The sequence below is a fragment of the Salvelinus fontinalis genome, chromosome 42, assembly GCF_029448725.1.
Source record: "Salvelinus fontinalis isolate EN_2023a chromosome 42, ASM2944872v1, whole genome shotgun sequence".
NCBI classification, from domain to species: domain Eukaryota; kingdom Metazoa; phylum Chordata; class Actinopteri; order Salmoniformes; family Salmonidae; genus Salvelinus; species Salvelinus fontinalis.
This window is the reverse complement of record NC_074706.1, coordinates 10384199-10405187: the sequence shown is the minus strand read 5'-3', so window position 1 is coordinate 10405187 and position 20989 is coordinate 10384199. Positions and strand designations below refer to the sequence as shown.

The following is a 20989-nucleotide window of genomic DNA, read 5'->3' as shown; positions in this document are numbered from 1 at the left end:
GAAAGCTATTTTTCAAGTAGGCACAAGATTAAGGATTGGGTAGTGTGCATTTGTTAGCATTACAAAACTAGGTACAATGTAATTGTGACAAAACCCTTAGTAAAAGTCCTTGGGGAATAGGGTATTCTACCAAACTGACAAGCTATTGCGCTCATTCACGTGTTGGCAATATAGTTGTCATATTATGAAGCACTTTGACAAGAATAAAACCTGTCACTGCATTTACGGTCAAGGACAAGTGCCAACACTTACTATCGCTTTTATCTTTTTCCTCTTGATTAAATGAAACAACAGTACAGGTAACAAATGACTGTTTGTTGACTGAAGTGGGAAGAGATGTAGTAGGTGGGGTGGGGGGGGGGGGGGGGGGGTTATTCCTAACCAGATACAGTGTTTATATCCATGTTGAGAAGGCTTGTGCGTCAGAGGTATTTTTGAGACGGCCTCCACTGTGATTCACTTTGACAAAATACAACCCAGAGAAGAAACAAGACTCTTGTTGAACATTTCAAAAACAAAAGTCACCTCTGTCAGATGGAGACAAAAACTGTCACCTTGATTAACTACAAACACAACAACACTGAGAGACTGACAATGTGCAATTCAACAGAAGAGAGGAAACGGGGAAGAGACCTTGACGCTAAAACAGAATCACAGTTGCACTCGCCCACAGACAGTTTTGCTTTCGTCAGTCCTGTGTCACAGATGAGCCAGCAGGGTGCGGAGTGACCCCTTGACATTTTATGTGGGTGACAGGCGAGATTCCTCGCTCATGTCTGTAAGCATCTGGCCAACCCCAACCCCCCTTAACACACCTTGGGCCCAAGCCCGGCAGCACTCACCCGTCTGCGACAGAAGGGCAGCCCCTGAGTGATGATGTTGATGCTGAAGAGCCGGAGCACTTTCTGCGGGGGCAGTGGAGGCTCCTTAGCCACCTTGACCACCACTTTTGGGTCTGCCACTATGTCCAGGGCCTGGCTCTCCGGTGTTGCCAGGGGGGCCTTCTCTTTCCCAGAGGCCTTGGGCATCTTCTTTCGGGATCTGGAAGATGCGAAAAGGGGTATGGGGCAATGCCTCATCATTGCAAGAACAGGGGCTAGTAGGTCATATCCCAGAGGGGGAATCAGGGGCGGCTCAGGGAGCAGGTTGTCGTACAAAGTGGCCGGTGGGAATTCGACTCTTCTCTCTGGAGCTCTTGAAAACACTAATACAACCCTCACGGTGCGCTGTTGATGGTGGTCTGTCCACTCCGAGCTCGCTCCCCAGCTCATCACCCCCTTTTAAAATATCCCAGGGCGTGATGTCACCGCTGAGGTCCCTGTCAGGCAGAGCAGCTGTCTGCCATGCCTCAGGATAGGCCACGCCCCCTCGAAACGACGAGTCACTGTGGAATCCGGCTCCCTGACCCCCCCTGGGGAGGAATGTGTTTCACCGGTCGTTCAAAACTGCAGTTATGAGGAAGCTCAATGGGGTGACGTGCAATCCCCCAGACCAGCCCCCCCCCCCCCCCACACCGTCCTGTCTGCTCCTCCCTGACTTACCACTGTAATCAGCTGCTTTGACATGGTCTCTTAACGCAGTGGTTCCCAAACTGTGGGGCACTTTATTTATTAAGGAACTCAGTCGGGCTTTCAACTTACTCTTGAAAGTTGGAATAGTAGAATGCACAAGGTGACATTTCTAAATTGGGTCATGCATCATCAGTTCCTCTTGTCATGTCAGTCATCACATACCTTAGAGAGCTACTTACAATTTGTCAGAAATGTCCAGATCAGCTGGTCCGTGTCAGGTAACTTTTATTTTGGGGGGGGGGGGGGGGGCATAATGGTACAGTATCGCAGTGGGACATGACACCTGCCATATGTGACAGTTCATGCCAACTCATGACAAGCAGATCAATATTTTTAGTACATAGCATATTTAAGCTAAGTGGTATGTACATCGAACAGCAGGTCGAGAGATTCTTTCTGAGTGTGAGGAACACTTAGGCCCATGTTCATGAATGCCTGATGCCGTCGACGACATCAAATCTAAAGTAAGGGTTAACAGAAACTCGAACTTGTCCATGCTGCCGGCCAGGGAGTTATGGCATCATCGTAACCTTGACTATGATGCTGAGGCGGATGAAGGATATTTAGGGCTGCCGTTCACACAGCAGACAGATGTTGGAATGTGTGACATGGCCACTTCATCAAGGCTTTATTTGACCTGCTGGAGTCAGGATGGATAGGCTTTGGGCCTACAGCAGACACTCTGATGAAGGCATAACTGACGAAACGTTACCCTGTCCGGCAGAAAATAAAAAAGGTGAAATGGGGGGGGGGGGGGGCGTCTTTTTGTCCAATTTTTTAAATAAACTTTTTGGAGTGCCGCCGTTTCCCAATGTTTCTTGAACTTGACATTTCATTTGAAGGTTTAAATCTCCCTTAGAACTTCTCCTGCTCTTCTCCAACTTTTTTAATTGCCTCCACTTCTACTTCTTATGGGACGATGTTGTCCACAGAATGTGCTGCTGCATGCCGGCTAGGACATTTCTCAATATAGTGTGTCAACCTATTGGGAATAGACTCCATTACCATACCCCACATAGGTCACACATCTCAGCACGTGGACCTTCCTCAAATTCTAATCAAAAGGCTGGAGAAATAAATAATTGCTATGGGAAAATTCAACTACAGAAAGAAGAAATAGGTCTGGATCAGTGGGGATTACAGAGTCTTCACAACTCGGCAGAACTGACTGACAACAAAGAATGCTGACTGACTCCCCCCTACGCTGCCCTTCCCTTATCAATAAAGATGTCATGAAAAACAAAGCCCTAGTTCTCTTCAACCGAGAGGCCTCTTCATTGTGTTGCTTCTGGATGTTGGCAGGCAACTGAATAATTCAGAAATACAAAAGACCTCCCCGCTGTAGGAGTGTGTGATTCTAGTCTGAATGCGGAGCTAGCAGCAATAGTACCTTTCCCACTGAGGTTTAGTGTAAACAGTCAAGAGTGCAGACATATGGATACAAGCAAGGCAGGCCCATTGGGGATAAAGGTGACCACAGAGACACCAACAAAACCACTAGTTTCCGAACACATCCTGAATAGGCTACAGCAAATGTCTCCCCCGTGTCTATATTCCGGCTACCTGAGCTTTTTGGCTAATCTCCAACTACTAAACTATGTGCCATGGACCCACTGCTGAGGCTCATGTCTGTTAACATGATAGGCCCAAGGTAAATGGTAGGAATGTCAGCCATGAGGGATTTAACCTTGGGTCCTGGGGAATTCAAGCCCAAAGCCTTCGGTTTGAGGGATTCTCTTATCCTGAATGCCATATGGTTTTATACAGCCTCCAGAGGGATGTTAACTTCCAAGACTTGAGGAGATTTAGAGGTCAGGGTTTAAGGTAGAACGGGGGATGGGAGATCAACTGAGCGGTACTATAAAAAGGTTAATGGTTGTGGTTTCAGTTAAAGCGGACGCCAATGTGCTAACTCCGATGGGCTATATTAGCCTATAGGATCTTAACCTACGGTCTGATCTATTTCATGAGAATATGCTAGGATTACCTACATGGTGGTAACTCATCCTCAGTAAATTAAGCAATTGACTTGCTCAAGCATTTTGGTCAAAAGCAATGACACACACACACACACACCCTGTCAGCAGAGCTATTCCAGAACACACTTCAGTCCTGTAGTATATACCGCGACCATGCAACCGCTTCCCTTCGGGGTCCTTAAGGTTGCATTCTGTGAGGAGAAAGCTCCGAAACGCTGACGTGTCAGAGGTCAAGCCTTTTTGGACCTCGAGTTACTCAGCACACTTACAAATGTTCCTGACCATGACAGCCAATGCTGCTAGGACTGGGACCGACATTACTGAAACTAAAACTCCAAGAACAAGTCGAAATATGGCTAAAAACTGAGTCAACGTATTGGAGGATGTTAGCCTATGACAAAGATGGAATCCGCAGCAGGGGTAAACAATGCCACTGGCCGCCCCAACACCGTTGTCGTTTTTGTCATCGAGCTGAGTAGCGTGGCGCAGCACGGTCAATTGCAGTACATATTGTCCTTCTATAGCACATGCAAGGATTTACAGGGAGGGGGGAAAGGGTGCTGTTTGCAGTACATATTGTCCTATAGCACATGCAAGGATTTACAGGGAGGGGAAAAGGGGTGCTGTTTGCAGTACATATTGTCCTTCTATAGCACATGCAAGGATTTACAGGAGGGGAAAAAGGTGCTGTTGGCAGAACCTTTTTTGTTGTTGTAATATCCCAAATGGACATGTCTGTTTCACCATCATTAAAGATCCCAGCTTTAATTAAAGTGCTTAATGCATCAGGCTAACTTGTGTTTTAGAAGAAATATTAAAATATGAAACAAATACGGTATATCAGACTATTCAGAAACGGGAACCTGTTTACGTGTAACCGTAGCAACACATTCCCTTATTCACACATCTGGAAGGCTCGGACAGCCAAATCAGACAAAGCATAACAAGGCTCTTCTGGCCCGGGCTTGTATGGTGACTGGGCATGATGGATCGCTGGGAAGGCTTAGCTCACACCGGACCACACACAGACTGTTTCCTCGCTGTCTACATTATAACACACTTACAGTCACACCTCCCTTGCAACAGTGAGTGATTAGCCGTACCAATCTATACAACACGTGCTAGAACACAAAGTTGATGAATGAGTAATCACACACACACACAAGCTTTTCACTACACTCGCAATAACATCTGCTTACCATGTGGATGTGACCAATAAAATTGGACTTGATTAGATTTTGAATGAGTAGTCCAGCCCCTTGAACAGCGACAGCCTGCCACTGTGTACAAGTGTGGGTTGAGGTTCTTTCCTGTTTACGTTAGCATCTCCGCTGGGCATAAACACCAGCCGACAGCCAGCGATTACGGTCGCAGAAGTTATAACCCGATAACAATAGCATTGAAGATACAGGCAAGCGTCAAAATGACTTCCACATGGATCGGACGCCGGAGTAAAGCGAACGGGAGATACCTAGTCATTCGGGTACAACTGAATGCATTCAACTAAAGAACATTCTACACAGTTTCTGAAAAAGAGTTTGGCCTCGAGAAAACAACATCCACATAGGATTAAGATCAACACTTCTGGGAGGTGTTTGATAAGTTCCTAAGAAAAAAAACAGCTGAAGTTTAAATAGACACTGTTGGGACATAGGGCTGTGTTCGGCTCTGCAGAGGCACAGGCCCATTTCCATATCCTAATTGCTAGACATTGAATTGCTTCAAAATCTCAAAACGTCCATGGAGGTAAGTCAAAAAGCCACCAGCTATTTAGCAGAATGAAGACAAGTGGCAGTGCGTCCTGTTGCACTACTGGTCTGGGATCAGCAACATGTCAATTCTGTCAAGAGTGGTTTAAACCTGCCTCCAGTCTTTCCAATAGGAATCCAGACCGTCTCACCCACATTCAGTATATACACACACACACATACTAAAAGCGCAACAGAAAGCTCATTTGAGAGAAGAATAACTAGCTGAAGATCATAAGAATTGCAAGCAGCCATGAATCTTTAATGTCTAGGGCTGCTTGTGTGAGAAATAGTCCTTAAAACACATTTCTCCAAGGACAAACAAATGACAAATTGGCTTGGTCTGGGCACACATAGGCGTGTGTGTGTGTGTGTGTGTGTGTGTATAGCCACAGTGCCCTTATTTTGGGGGCGCCTGCCTCGTTGAGCATAAGGCATTGGGCACTGCATTTTTAGAACACACATCCTAACTTTCCATTGTACATTATGGCCATTCAGGATTATGAGAGATATATATATATATATATAATAATAATTGCCCCAATGCTCACTCCTGACACAGAGGCCTGGGGCCAGACAGTTGTCAACAGAGAGACATTCCAACCTAATCCCGGGTGGCGAGTGTCATAAAGCTGTGGCGCTCATCAGCCAAGCCGGGTGGCGAGCAACAGAGGCTCTGCTGCTACAGGGGTGAGGCAGGCGACAGGGGAAATGCCAAAGTCAATTTGCATAGAGATGGAAATGGGTGAGGGAGGAAGGGACGAGAGGACGTGTGTGCGCGGGGGCAGTGTGTTCATTGAGCCAAACGTTTATCCGTGCTACTCAGTGATCCCAACTGTTTGCCTCCACTCTACCTCTCGACATGTGTCTGGAGTCTGCCTACGAGCTGCCACAACTACAGAGGGTTGAGTGGTATGGCTCAGAGTAGGAGGTGTGTGTGTGTGTTTTCCGCCAATTTAATGAGTCCCTTTGCATTCACCACACAGTGTTTGAGATGAGGTCGTTTAAAAGCTGGGATTGAGTTCATGCTTCCTCTTTAATGAAGAGGTTGTCAGTGAAATAAACACATCTACTGTAGGCCTACACCAGACAGAATTCATCCCAGCTCTCATCAAGTCCTCAGCCGTTGACCCTCATTGTTCCACACAGCCGACCTCTCCCAGTACCTCCGTCCCCCTGCATTATGCACCAGTGTGGCTCTGTGTCTCAGAGGCTGACGCTACCCCAGAGGAGCAGACAGGGTGGGCCTGCACACAGACGGCTGAAGGAGGCTGTCCAGTGACAGTGGGTAGCAGATGGGAAATAGCCGATTTGTGTGTGAAGCCTGGGATGCTGCTCTGGCGGCACAGCTGCAGCAGACAGTCTAAGCCTATGGAACCTCACAGCAAGAGCATTGCCTCCCTCTGGTGGACAGTGTTGGAACTGATTCAGAGCAGTTTTCTATGCTGTTTTATTAAGGTACATTGAAATCCAAGTTTATTTGTGGCGTACACAGATTAGCAGATGTTCAAACAGATGTAGTGAAATGCTCCTGTTGTTTTTCTGAGCTGCCAGTGACCGTGTAATACCATCTTAGAGAGATTTCAGCACAGGAAGCTTGATCCTCAGTCACTCTTTCCCTGAGACGCCCTCTAAAAGGGGAGTCTTGTGGGGTTTGGATGAAATAGACGGGCACTAGGGTGGAATCATGAGAGTTGCATAGCAACAGTTACCAGGGTCAGGATTTTTATTAAAACATCCAACCAGCGTGGGAGGGAGGGAGGGAGGGAGGTTGACATGGAGCAGGCTGCCTGTCACCTACAGACCACACAGCCATCAGCAGCCAGGGCCGTTGTCATAGAGACCTGGTGCCATAGCCAATCATCCCTCCCTCCCACACCACAGTAGGGGTCCAGATACAGTGGTATCTGAGCTAGGTCCAATGATTCAAGTCTGGTCAGTGACGTGCAAAAATTCAACCGCCGTTATTATTGGACGTTGTAGCTAGCTTACAATGCCCTCTGATGATGGGTTCAATTAACGTGAGGCGGCGGGAGATTGTCTGCCATCTCCATGTGTCCAGGCCGGGCCAGGTTTCCATGAGAACTAGCGTAGGATAGCGTCGGCGAGGGCTGAGGCGCAGCGGTGCCAGCAGCAGGAGAGTTGGACGGGAGTTCAGCTGCATTTGCCTTGGCGTGGGCGGACGGGTGCACGTGACCTTTTGCGGCTCAGCTCTGCCAGGTCTCTCCTGTCTCTGACGGGCAGCCGGCGTGTGGGAAAACACTACCTACACTAGGACAGGCTGGCTCTCAGAGTTAATTACACATAGCAGGTGGGATAGAGGGACAGGGAGGACAAAGCGTCGCCGCCTCCATCGCAGAAGTCAGGCAGACCGGAGTTTACAGAGTTTTTCAGGGGCACACTTATTCATTTCCTGTACCTCCATATGCATATCCCTTGACATTTACCCCTATGATTGGATGCAAAAATGTACTTCAGCTCACACACTCGCAGACGTCTGTTTGCAAGCAGGCAGACTTCTGTGAGTAAGTGTGTGGGCTGAAGTATCCAAAATTTGCAAGTACAGACAGGCAAGTGTGTTCCTGTGGCCTGGGCCAATAAAGCAGTCAGTGTGGAGGCAGGACAGGCCTTGGCGGCGGCAGGACAGGCCGACAGACTAATGTCTCTCCCAAGGTCAAGAAGGAGAGCCATGGCTGAGCTGCGGCAGAGTGCAGCCCTATCCTGGAGATGGCAGACCTCCAACCGGTCTCCACAGAGCATAACATGGAGCCCACCGAGTCTCCTGTAATGAGGTGGCCCAAAGAGACACAATGACAGGAAAGGGAGGGAGAGCCGGGATGGAAAGAGAGAGAAAAGGGCCTAGGTTTGTTCAGACTTCATAAGTCCCCTAGTTTTACAAAAGCACAGTAGCAAAGCACAGATAGATAAAGATAGATAAGATAGATAAGAGCATACTGTGGAACTAGTCAATGTCACTACTGCTACACGACCAACACAAAGCTGAGGCTATGGAACCCTGACCTGTTCACCGAACATGCTACCTTGTCCCGGACCTGCTGTTTTCCCACTCCCTCTCGAACTCTCTCGAAGTCTGAATGCTCGGCTACGAAAAGCCAACTGACATCTACTCCTGAGGTACCCGATGACATCAAAAGTTTAAAAACAGTGATTTTCATACCCTCCCATGGGCTAGAAACTAGCTTTTAAGATCAACGGTCTTGTACTTTTAATCCTACCCTGTGAAAGAGAAGCATTTTTTAGGACCTTCTTTTTAACCACCCCTCATAGAAAGGCTCTGCTTTCACCTAATGTAGACACTGGTTTGGTGCTGGAGATAACGAACCGGAGGTTGAAAAGTGGCTAAGTAATTGCTCTTTAAGCGATGTAATGTTCTGAGAGTACCTGAACACCTCTGTGGAGGCTGTGTTGGCCCTGTTACCTGGCAACCTGTTGGGGAGAACTAGGAGAGATAAAAGCGAGGAAGAGATGGAGGGATGGGCGATTGAGAATGACTCGATGCAATAAGTTGTGGCAACTCCGACAAAATGATGCCATCTGTCTAAGGCTAGCACTGGATATCCATTTAGCTGGATATCCAGGCCTCTGTAGCCTGAGGCGAAACACACACAGGACCCAGGAGCCATCTTGTTGCTATCCATAGTATAGGACTGATGGATGAGGCAACGAGCATTGACATTCTCCTCAGGCCTGGCTAGAGCTGGCCTGCTTTGTTAGATCAAACCAACAGGAAAAGCATTAGTATTTAGCCTAACAAGGTTCCAGTTCTCCCCAAAAACATAATTTACTGCCAAAAATACATCCATAAACGAGCATTTGCACACAGAGCTCCACTGCATACAGAATAACAGAGATTAAAATGGAGTGAGCATTTAGCTTCCATGAGGCATAGACTGCTCATTAACTCTCCAGAGAGTAGGCTAAGTGGGTGAACTCCGACAAGCAGTGTTCGTCACACCAAGTCAATGCTACATTACGCTAGTCGTCGACTAGTAAGCCAAATAATATCGTCTGGATTTAACTAACTTTCAACTCCAAAGTATAACTGTCTGAAATGTTTTTTATGCTCTTATTTTCAGACTTAGAAACCTTGTTTGTAGCTTTAGGCTATGGACAGCAGTTGAACAGCCCCCTCCATTTAAAACTCTTCAGAGTGACTTCTCATTAATGAGACACACAAATTTAATTGTCTTAAGTTTGAAGGTTGAGGTAGAAACTTCTAATGAATTAGACCCATTGAGTTTATTAAACACTGAAAATGGGAGACCAAAAACAAATCCAAGTTTTTCCTCTGATCCTCTATTCCTAGCAGGCTTGGATCAACACGCGGGCATTCCTGAGACAGCTGGGACAGTTCCCTGCTGGGTGTGTGGATGCTTTTGACTAGGCTACATTACAGTCCGTAGAATCAGTAGAGTAGGCGTGTGGAGGCTATCTTGTTTGAAGGACGCGCGCAGAGCTCCACCCAGGCGACGCAGAGCTCCACCCAGGCGACGCAGAGCTCCACCCAGGCGACGCAGAGCTCCACCCAGGCGACGCAGAGCTCCACCCAGGCGACGCAGAGCTCCACCCAGGCGACGCAGAGCTCCACCCAGGCGACGCAGAGCTCCACCCAGGCGACGCAGAGCTCCACCCAGGCGACGCAGAGCTCCACCCAGGCGACGCAGAGCTCCACCCAGGCGACGCAGAGCTCCACCCAGGCGACGCAGAGCTCCACCCAGGCGACGCAGAGCTCCACCCAGGCGACGCAGAGCTCCAACCAGGCGACGCAGAGCTCCAACGTGACAGCAAAACAACAACCTTGGCTGCGTAGCCTTGAAGCCAGCAGGGGCCCGGCTCAGGAGAATAGCAGTGCATCGTCTCCAGTAAAAGGGCATAGTTAATTAGGCCGGTATCAAATATTCAAACACCATGTCTGTGATGTGCCTGCTCCGGGCAGCACAGTACAACCAACAGATGGGGCAGAGGGAGGGGGGACAACTCTGCTGGTCTCAGCCCAGGCTGGCCTCCCCTCAGCTGGGGAGCAGACAGGAATATGACCCAGCATCCCTCCAGAGAACCAGGGGGCAACTACAGAAAAAAAAGCAAATGGGGAGCGATTCACTGTCGGATGTTCCGATTGATTGAAGCCACCAGACTTGGTTTCATTGATCAGTGCAAGTGGGCTTTATTTTGAGTCATGGTTAAGAGGATGGAGGAAGTTTGAGTAGGTTTCTACAGGAAGTCCAAACGGTAGCCTAGCAACACAGTAAACATTGACTGTTTTTTACTCAACGTCTCAATGTTATGAAAAGTATAAATTCTCTTTGCAATAACTTTTCATTATTGGGGCATTTAAGCCACTTAAAACGATCAAACGACTCGAATCCATCCGGACTCTTAATTCTGCTGCTAATGCGAGCGCTGCTTATCAGAACTTGAGAGCCCTTCTTTTTCATCCGTGGCAGAACGAGCAAAAAACTTCTGAGTAATCCATGAGGAAACAGAAAGAGACGGGTGCCTTTAAGTGTTTGCATAGCAGGTAACATTGCTACTCACACTGCAGAACAGATGTCCGTCACAGTGTGGTGGAGCAGCAGGGTTACACCAACAGCGTTGCTTCCTCTGCTGCACACAGACTTCCTCCATTGATTTATTGGGGAAATCTCTCTCCTCTGTCGCACCGGAGACTCACGGAGAGGCTGGCATAGCAGGGGCCACGGGAGCACAACCAGATTTCCGCCGCGTGGTAAGGCAACACTCAACTGTTGTATCATGTCTCGGCTTGTATCATGGGTGGACGTGGCTGCCTGTGTCATTGAATGTACGACCAAATTTCTGTGCCGAAAGGCAATACTCGCAACCGTTAAGACCTGTTTGTTTGTATTAGCAGAGTAGGCATGGCCGTTTTATTGGCCATGATCCAGAAAAGTGCTGTAAGGTAACACTGGATTGTTACAGCCTGTTATGCTTTTCTGTTTTGTGTTATTGGCTGTGTTATTGGCCTCGATCCAAAACGCCTTTAATCCCATAGAGCCAGGGTCAATGACTCAATAGTCCAGTCACACAGTAGTGGTGCCATGTCCCGGACATTTGGTCCTGCTCTAGTCCTTATCTGGGTCCTGCACCACAGACCATGCTACAACAGACATCTGCCCTGCTCTGGTCCACGGACTGACTGGCAGAAAAAACACTTTAGTTTTCATTCAAAAAACCGTCTCGCAACAACACTGAGAGTAGACTAACCATCCGAGCTGGCAGTGTTGATCATGTCAGGGATGTGCTTTAATTCAAAGAGGACGAGCTTGCTTTACGATTCACCAGAGCAGAGCACCACATCAAGAGACACTTGGGTAGTGGTTTGATGATCAAACTCCAATTCACTTTATTCCCCAAACAGTCATCTGGAATTCCTTCAGTTGAATTTTTAAGGGGTTTCTTTTAACTGTCAAGCTGAATTTGGAAAAAAAAAGCAGCAGGTTGGTTATTTACGAGGAAGAAAGGATTAACTTCTCTGTTAACACTCTAACCCCTCGGTTTGTCAACTGCTTTAAACAAAAATCCGCTGAACAATAAACAAGCGAGATAAATATATTTATAACAAGAAAAATTGTCTTTAAAAAACGACGCTCATTAGTCGGTAATTAAGAACACAGCGTCATGTAAACAAACATTGTTAGACTTAGTAGGTTGATGAAATCCTATGAGCATTCCTTCTCATGCAATCTGTTAATGACTGAAATGGTTTACCCGCTTCAATTTTAATAGGATTCTAACTGTGGGATGATAAACAAAGTGAAAGTGTGTATCTAGAAAGCGTAGTGGAAAACTAGTCTCTCATTAGGTCTAGCAAGTAAATAACAGGCTTCGGGTTCGAGAGGATAATTCGTACATTGTACCTTTAAACAAGTCTATGGATAAGTAAATCTGAAAATCACAACTTCATTTGATGAAGATTATGATCTATTCACATCATACACCATGTAGCTTGCAGTACAGTGAGGTCATACATTTAGTATTAGCATGTGACACAGGACCACATATCAGTACTTAATGATATAACGTTGCTCCCAGACAAGGCCCAAATCCCCATCATTTGCATGAAGAAAATAGGGAAATATGGGGGGTGGAGATTTGGGTGCCGTGTGAGAATTTGTTGGGCGAGTGTGTAACCCGCCTCTAGTATCCGTTCTATATTGGCTGCCGTGCAATCACTGGAGAATAAACTGGATGAGCGCCGTTGAGACTATCCTACCAACAGGATTTTCAAAAATGTAAAATCTTGTGTTTCACCGAGTCGTGGCTGAAAGACAACACAGATAATATACAGTTGGCTGGGTTTTCTGTGCATCGGCAGGACAGAACAGCTACGCCCGGTAAGATGAAGGGTGGGGATCTGTCTATTTGTCAATAGACCACCTTAACTCCACACACAGAGACGTGCTCTCTCGTTCAACATTTGGAAAATCTGACCATAATTCTATCCTCCTGATTCCTGCTTACAAGCAAAAACAAGAAAAGGAAAGTACAAATGACTCGCTCAATAAGGAAGTGGTCAGATGACACGGACGCTACGCTAAAGGACAGTTTTACAAGCACAGACTAGAATATGTTCCGGGATTCATCCAATGGCATTAAGGAGTACACCACATCAGTCACCGGCTTCAACAATACGTGCGTCGATGACGACGTCCACAGTGACCGTACGTACATATCTCAACCAGAAGCCATTGATTACAGGCGACATCCGTACCGAGCTAAAGACTAGAGCTGCCGCTTTCAAGGGGTGGGACACTAATCCGGACTCTTATAAGAAGTCCCACTATGCCCTCAGATGAACCATCAAACAGGCAAAGCATCAATCCAGGACTAAGATCGAATCATACTACACCGGCTCTGACGCTCATCAGATGTGGCAGGGCTTGCAAACTATTACAGACTACAAAAGGGAAACCCAGTTGCGAGCAGCCCAGTGACACGAGCCTGCCAGACAGGCTGAATGGCTTTTATAATCAGAACGAGGCAAGTAACACTGAAGCATGCATGAGAGCACCAGCTGTTCTGGAGGAACATGTGAGCAAGACCCTTTAAACAGGTCAACATTCACAAAGCCGCAGGGCCATACGGATTAACAGGACGCGTACTCCGAGCATGCGCGAAGCAACTGACAAGTGTCTTCACTGACATGTTCAACCTCTCCCTGACCGAGTCCGTAATACCTACATGTTTCAAGCAGAACACCATAGTCTCTGTACCCAAGAAAGCAAAAGTAACCTGCCTAAATGACTACCACCCCATAGCTTTGAAAGGCTGGTCAACGCTCACATCAACACCATCATCCCGGAAACCCTAGACCCACTCCAACAGAACCACAGATGACGCCATCTCAATACTGCCCTTTCCCACCTGGACAAAAGGAATACCTATGATACAGCCTATAGGGAGGAGGTCAGAGACCTGGCAGTGTGGTGCCAGGACAACAACCTCTCCCTCAACGTGAGCAAGACAAAGGAGTTAATTGTGGACTACAGGAAAAGGAGGACCGAACATGACTCCATTCACACCCCCTGTATATAGCCTCATTATTGTTACTTTATTGTCAAACTTTTGGGGGGTGTATTTAGTCAATATTGTTGGTTAAGGGCTTGTAAGTAAGCGTTTCACGGTAAGGTAAGGTCTAATGTTGTATTCGACGCATGTGACAAATAAAACGTGATTTCAAAGAGACATTTTGTCTTTTAAATGTAACCTTTATTTAACTAGGCAAGTCAGTTAAGAACAAATTCTTATTTACAATGACAGCCTGACGGGGAACAGTGGGTTAACTACCTTGTTCAGGGGCAAAACGACAGATGTTTACCAAGTCAGCTCGGGGATTCGATCCAGCAACCTTTCGGTTACTGGCCCAACGCTAACCACTAGGTTACCCGCTGCCTCTATTCATCACAGGGGCGCTGTACCTAGTACCTACCCTACTTGCATTAACTCAGTGCTCAGATGCCATCTGGGCTGACCCCTGGCTGTCAGACAGGCATATAAAAAGGCCTCTCTCCCCCAGAAGGGCCTTGGCTGCCCCTGGGGCATTGTCTGGAGAAGATCCAGATCCAAAATGGGACTGAACAATGCTGGTGGCATGTGTGGCGGTCTATGTGATGTCTGTACATAGGCCTACACACCTCATCCACATAGAAATGAAGACATTTGCAAGCCAGGCAGCAAGGCAGACCCAGGCTGGCCCCCTCCCTCTCTATGCCAGAACACAGAGGTGTGTCATTGAGATCACCAACAGTGGGTTCCAATTGTTCACATATTCAAAAGGCCAGTAGCACCGGCACCCCCCCCCCCCCCCCCCCCATCATCCCCCCCCCCCTACTAGGGCAGTTAAAGGGTACACACACATACACCGGCAGGCAGACAGTCACAAGGCGGCTCAGTCACCATGGAAGCCTAATCTCCTGTTCGGTATAATCCACCACCCCAGATGGTTTATGGGGGATTTATTGTCAGGGCTAATGGGGAATCACAGAGGAGGGAAGTGCATATGCATATTCCACATAAATCATCTGTGATGTGGTGTTGAAACTATAAAAAGGTTTAGAAAACAACAAAATACCAAGGAGGATAGTTTTATGAAATCATAAGCCATCTACCACAGTCTGACCGATGCTAGTTTATGCTAAGCCTATTGCAATGAACTAACCTCGTCCTTTATATATACACACACACAGACAAACTGCACGACAGCGGCCAAACGGACGGCAGCCATTTCTGAACCCTACACATCCAATACAGCATTCATGAATCATCATGTTGTAATACTGTTTGATGGCATGCCTCTTCAATTGCTTGGAATAGAAAGGCATCTGTTGTAGAGAAGACAATAGAAGTTGATCAGAGCGCTACAGCAGGTTAGTTACAGGTTAGAGGTCATTTGAAGAGGTCGCCAGTGGTGTAGAGATCGTTAATGCACAGCATGCGATTAGTCATGGAGCGCAGGTTAAATCCCAGAGTTCATTGTACCTTGTGGGAAACATGACCCCACAGAGTGGGAGAGTGCTTTCTGTCGCTGACTCTCTGTGTGTGTGTGTGTGTGTGTCTGTGTGTCAAGCAGCAGAGGAACTTGGCAGGCAGTCAGGTTGAGAGTGATGGAGAGTAAGGGGAGGAAGAGAGGGTCTAATTCAGGAGCCTCTCTTAACCCAGGCCCTGTAGTTCAGAGAGCCACAAGCCCCCCATCTGTCCCCTTCAAGACACGCCAGGCAGAACAGCTTACTGACACATTCCTCCACACAGGCAGCAGCCTACTCAGACTTTAACACAGGGCTGTTTACATACCAGCCCCGTGTTGGTTCCAGCACTTCCACACCTCTCACGGTGTTTACTATATCACACATACGTCCATCCCACCGGGATTCAAGACACTCGTATTCCAATAGCAAAGCCCATAAAGCCTAAAGATGCACTGCAATCAAGGCTGTTTCTACATTCAGGCCTGATGTTGGGAGCAACACTTGAACCTCTCACAGTTTGTCATCTCTGCTCAATCACATACACCATTGACCAAAACACCACGATTGGAAACACTGGCTATAATAGTATAGCATATGACATAGCACAGCCTATTTGGTCCACACACCGCTAACATGCACATAGGCTCGTTTAAAAGCACTTCTCCTGTCCCTTGAATATAGGATATTTGACCCTGTTCAGTTCCTCCTTATTACAAACAGACTGAGTCTCCAGCTGTGAAAATGTATCTCAGACACACTCCAAAAGGCAATACAAAAGGACTGAATACACTGTTGGGGGGAGGGGGGACTTGATCACCAGAGGCACTAAGAGATATTGCCAGTCTAAAATACCCAACTGGTTGTCATGAATTCTAAAACAAGAGCTCTCTGTCAGAGAACTCCAACAGCTTATTTTCTAAATTAAATCTTTAATTTCTCTAGCTGTCTGGCTTCTGGAGATTTAAATTCTGATTGCATATTCTCCATAATGAACGAGCATTCTCTTCAGCCCACTAAGCCATACTTCAGGATCTGCAAGGACATCAACAAACAGTGAGGCAGAGAAAGACACTCGTCTTTACACACCGCTATAAAAACACTGGTAATATCAACTAGCTTTAGACTCAGATCGTCCCTCCTGAATACATATTGGAACTAAGAATCAAAGTTTAATCCATGATGAACTCTTTCTTGGTATTAAAAACCAGCATTTCTCAACTGGTGGGAGGTTCTGAGTGCGTCGCGGGTGTCTGAGTAAAAAATAAATACTCCAGTCTGAACTGAAACGACTTAAACCAGGTATTAGGTGTGTAGAAATTACAATGAACTTACATTTAATTATTTAACAATTTTTCTTCAATCATAATATTTTTAATATAGAACTATAACCAGCGCTATGTTGGTTGATTTTGTGGTCTCAAGCCAGTGAGTTAATTAACATTCTTTATCAAGAATATGGGCACCATTTAATTACTGACAATGAAAGAGGTGGGAATGTTGTTCCCTCGTCATATAACTGCTACATTTACTACTAATATAGCATTTAAAATAGTTTCCAGATTGTATTTGTGATTATTTTTTCGCGATGCTACTATTGGGTCGTGACTGAGACAACCTTGTGCAATTTGGGTTCCGAGGCAGTACCAGTTGAGAACCACTGCTATAAACTGATGTCTATGATTAGATACCGGACTATGCCTGCGGGGGCAGAGCTAATCTAGATAACCAGGACATCGTCCGACATCTACTCAAAACTATGTCCATTATCACAGCCTAGGCTCTTGTACAGTAACTTTTTATCTTACCTTTATTTAACTGATTGCTGGTGCTGCTGGCCATTTGGCGCTAACTTGGTGAGAACCAGAGAGGGACATGACTTTGGGGTCGTGCTGTGACAGAAACAGAGGTCAATAGGTCATGGCCGGTCGTGGGTCCGTGGGGAATTCTGGGTCTTTGTGATTAGTCTCCTTGCGTCAATCACCCGTGAAGAGATCTCTTTTCTTTCAGAACAATAACTAAGGAGGATGGCGGTAGGGGGCATGTGGTGGGTTGAGCTTAGCCCTGACCAGAGCTTCTGGGCTGGCCACTACGGGGGAATTCAGAGCAGATGTGCTGTTCTCCAGTTATATGTCTCCCAACCTCCCTCTTCATAAAGATGGACAGTCTAAAAATATGTTGGAGTTTATGGGTTTTATAAGAAAGTGCTCTTCAACTGTAATGCATAACAATGAGAAATAACAAACTCTCTATAAGAGATGAAACTGAATCAAGGTCAATTATAGAGCAATCTGAATCCCCAGCTGGAGGTTGGCTTTCCTCTAGGTACGGCAGCAGTTGAATTTCTACTTGCACATCACCATCTGCACATCTATCACTTCAGTGTTAATTTGCTAAATTGCTTCGCTACTATGGCCTATTTATTGCCTTACCTCCTTACTACATTTGCACACACTGTATATAGATTTTTCTATTGTGCTATCGACTGTACGTTTGTTTATGTCAAGTGTAACTCTGTTGTTTTTTGTCACACTGCTTTACTTTATCTTGGCCAGGTCACAGTTGCAAATGAGAACTTGTTCTCAACTAGCCTACCTGGTTAAATAAAGGTTAAATAACACATTTAAAAACTTGTGTCTTATCGCAAAGCCAGCACAGGCAGCAACACCATACAGTCCGACACACACTAACCAAATTGAAAGCGCTTGACACTTACGGAGATAATTGCATGAGAAGAGAAGAGATGATTAAGAGACTGTACCCGTTAGCTGTCCTGTGAGGCCACCACTCCTAGCCTAGTAAGACATCAGTTTCAGCTGGCGCGCGGCACCCACCACTCAAGATCGACAGTTAGGTCAAAGTATTTCAGGACAATGTTAGCTGTGTAGTCAAGTACAACCAGCCGTCGAGAAACACACACAACAGTAACAACTCCACACATGCTCACCAGTAGCAGCACTACCTTCTTCATGGTGCGATTCCCCATTGCAGGAGGAAGACAACGGCTCAGGCTGGACTGGAGGATGAGGAGCAGTCAGTCCTTGAGCTTTTCAGTAACAGCGAGACAGACGGGCCACTTCCCTGTTGTTGACAAGTGTTACTGTCACAGCTCCCCCGCTTGTGGCGCGCTCGTGAATGGAATCCCATTTACTGCTACAGTAGCTCTCCCTCCCCCTCCTCTCTCTCTCCCTCCCCCTCTCTCTCTCCATCTCTCCAAGGTGTTTGACTGCTACAGTAGCTCTCCCTCCCCCTCCTCTCTCTCTCACTCCCCTCTCCCTCTCCCTCCCCTCTCCCTCTCCTCTCCCTCTCTCTCCATCTCTCCAAGGTGTTTGACTGCTACAGTAGCTCTCCCTCCCCCTCCTCTCTCTCTCCATCTCTCCAAGGTGTTTGACTGCTACAGTAGCTCTCCCTTCCCCTCCTCTCTCTCTCACTCCCCTCTCCCTCCCCCCCTCTCTCTCTCCATCTCTCCAAGGTGTTTGACTGCTACAGTAGCTCTCCCTCCCCCTCCTCTCTCTCTCCCTCCCCTCTCCCTCTCCCTCCCCTCTCCCTCTCCCTCCCCTCTCCCTCTCTCTCCATCTCTCCAAGGTGTTTGACTGCTACAGTAGCTCTCCCTCCCCCTCCTCTCTCTCTCCATCTCTCCAAGGTGTTTGACTGCTACAGTAGCTCTCCCTTCCCCTCCTCTCTCTCTCACTCCCCTCTCCCTCCCCCCCTCTCTCTCTCCATCTCTCCAAGGTGTTTGACTGCTACAGTAGCTCTCCCTCCCCCTCCTCTCTCTCCCTCCCCCACCTCTCTCTCCCTCCCCCTCCTCTCTCCATCTCTCCAAGGTGTTTGACTGCTACAGTAGCTCTCCCTCCCCCTCCTCTCTCTCTCCAAGGTGTTTGACTGCTACAGTAGCTCTCCCTCCCCCTCCATCTCTCCAAGGTGTTTGACTGCTAAAGTAGCTCTCCCTCCCCCTCCATCTCTCCAAGGTGTTTGACAGCTACAGTAGCTCTCCCTCCCCCACCATCTCTCCAAGGTGTTTGACAGCTACAGCTCGATCACGCTCACAGGAGAGAAGGGGGTGGGTGGGTATGGCAAAAAAAAAACATGTGGCACATTTGATGCCGGCCGGCGGCTGCACGACACGTGTGAAAGGTGAACAGAGCCACATGGCTCGGCATTGAGAGACACATTCAGGACTGCCTGAAGGGACGCACCACGCGGCCGAGCCTAAGTCACGTTCCATGTTATGTAGAACAAACATGCCTCTCTTGACATGTAGAATAAGGAATCGTGTTCATGATATTAACTTCCATCTGTAGCGTTCCAGAACGTTGGCCTACGGAACGTGGCCCGGGGCTGCCTGGGGGAGCCACAGCAAGCTCAGGCAGGCCTGTCCCGTAAATCGGTAGCCCCAATGTCATACAAGCCCTGGGATAAACTTGGCACTTGCCCGAGGATAAAACAGGGGTGGGGGGGGGGTAGATGACACACATTCGTCCTTCTCTGGAGTGATAAATCTAGTCCAATAAAATGGTCTGCTGCCTGGTCCCGTCGTCTTTCAGGGGAGGCTCTGTCCTTGTAGCGGAGGGCTACCCCGGGTCCAAGGCCACCAGGCGGGCCGAGTTTGTCACTTTACTGTCGTTCATTATTTCTCCGGACTAATTAAAGAGTGATTTCCGAGGGCGGCGGAATAGATTTCCCTTCACGGGTTGGCTGAGTGATTTGAGAAGAGCAGCGGGGAATGGATGACCTGTCAGTCCAACACAGCACTGTGTCGATCGCGTTGCCAAGACAGACAGCAAGATGTGATTAGACGAGGACACACTGGAGTAGGTGGGCGGCCAAGCACTGAGCTGTGTCCTTGGTGAATGCTCCAGTCTATCTCCACTGACTGAGCTGCACTTGAAGTACTATAGGTCTGCTTAAATGGATACGTAGTGCCTCATTGACTATATCCTGATCTACTTCTCCAGAGAATGCTGGTAGCTACCCATAGACTTCGGCATTACGCTGACGCTATTTAGCATTGGCTCGCAAAACTACCTCCAACTTCCCTCATACTGGACAGGGACATAAATGACACGAGTTCATCTAACTATGGGAAGTAGATAAAGGGCCGCATTGCCAAAAGATCCCTTTAATAGGTCAACCCTACTGTAGTAGTCTTTCAAACAATATTTCTGATCGTGTCAACAACAGTTGATTGACGACCTATAACCTGATATCCAATTAAAGTTTAAGTAAAGCTCAGCTGAAGGAAACACAGTGGTGCTCAACAGCGACTTTGAGAAGCGTCGCTGGGAACAATCCTTCAAGACACCCAATCTTCACTTATGGATCCTCAAAATAGAAGGTAAGGCTTCTTGAAGTCAAGTCAGCACCTTTGCTGCTTCTACCAAGAAGGAATGTCACAGACACGGGTCAGGCATGCAACCCAAGAAAGGTTGCCAGCTACTGCTACATGTCAATCAGCACGTAACATTCTCCCTGTACGACCTATGCATTGTAGAGTATAGAAATAGAATGTCTACTAATTCCATTTCTATCTTGAAGATCAGAGGTACTCAACTCTTACCCCACGAGGTCCGGAGCCTGCTGGTTTTCTGTTCTACCTGATAAGTCATTGCACCCACCTGATGTCCCAGGTCTAAAAATCAGTCTGATTCGATGGGAACAAATGAAAACACAGTGGAACTGGCGCCGAGGTC

General features: G+C 47.4%; 1 protein-coding gene across 4 annotated transcripts in view; it reads right to left on the bottom strand.

Annotated features, from left to right (window-relative positions):
* LOC129841302 (F-box/WD repeat-containing protein 7) overlaps positions 1–20989 on the bottom strand; it is a 178217-nt gene that overhangs the window by 86791 nt on the left and 70437 nt on the right. The window contains exon 1 of one of the 4 annotated variants that reach the window (XM_055909509.1): positions 843–1171. The exons of the other annotated variants lie outside the window; for them this stretch is intronic. Coding sequence (XP_055765484.1) covers positions 843–1082 — 240 coding nt within the window. The 5' untranslated portion in view covers positions 1083–1171. Of the gene's footprint in view, positions 1–842; positions 1172–20989 lie in introns of those variants that run through there. 4 annotated transcript variants of the gene reach the window in all.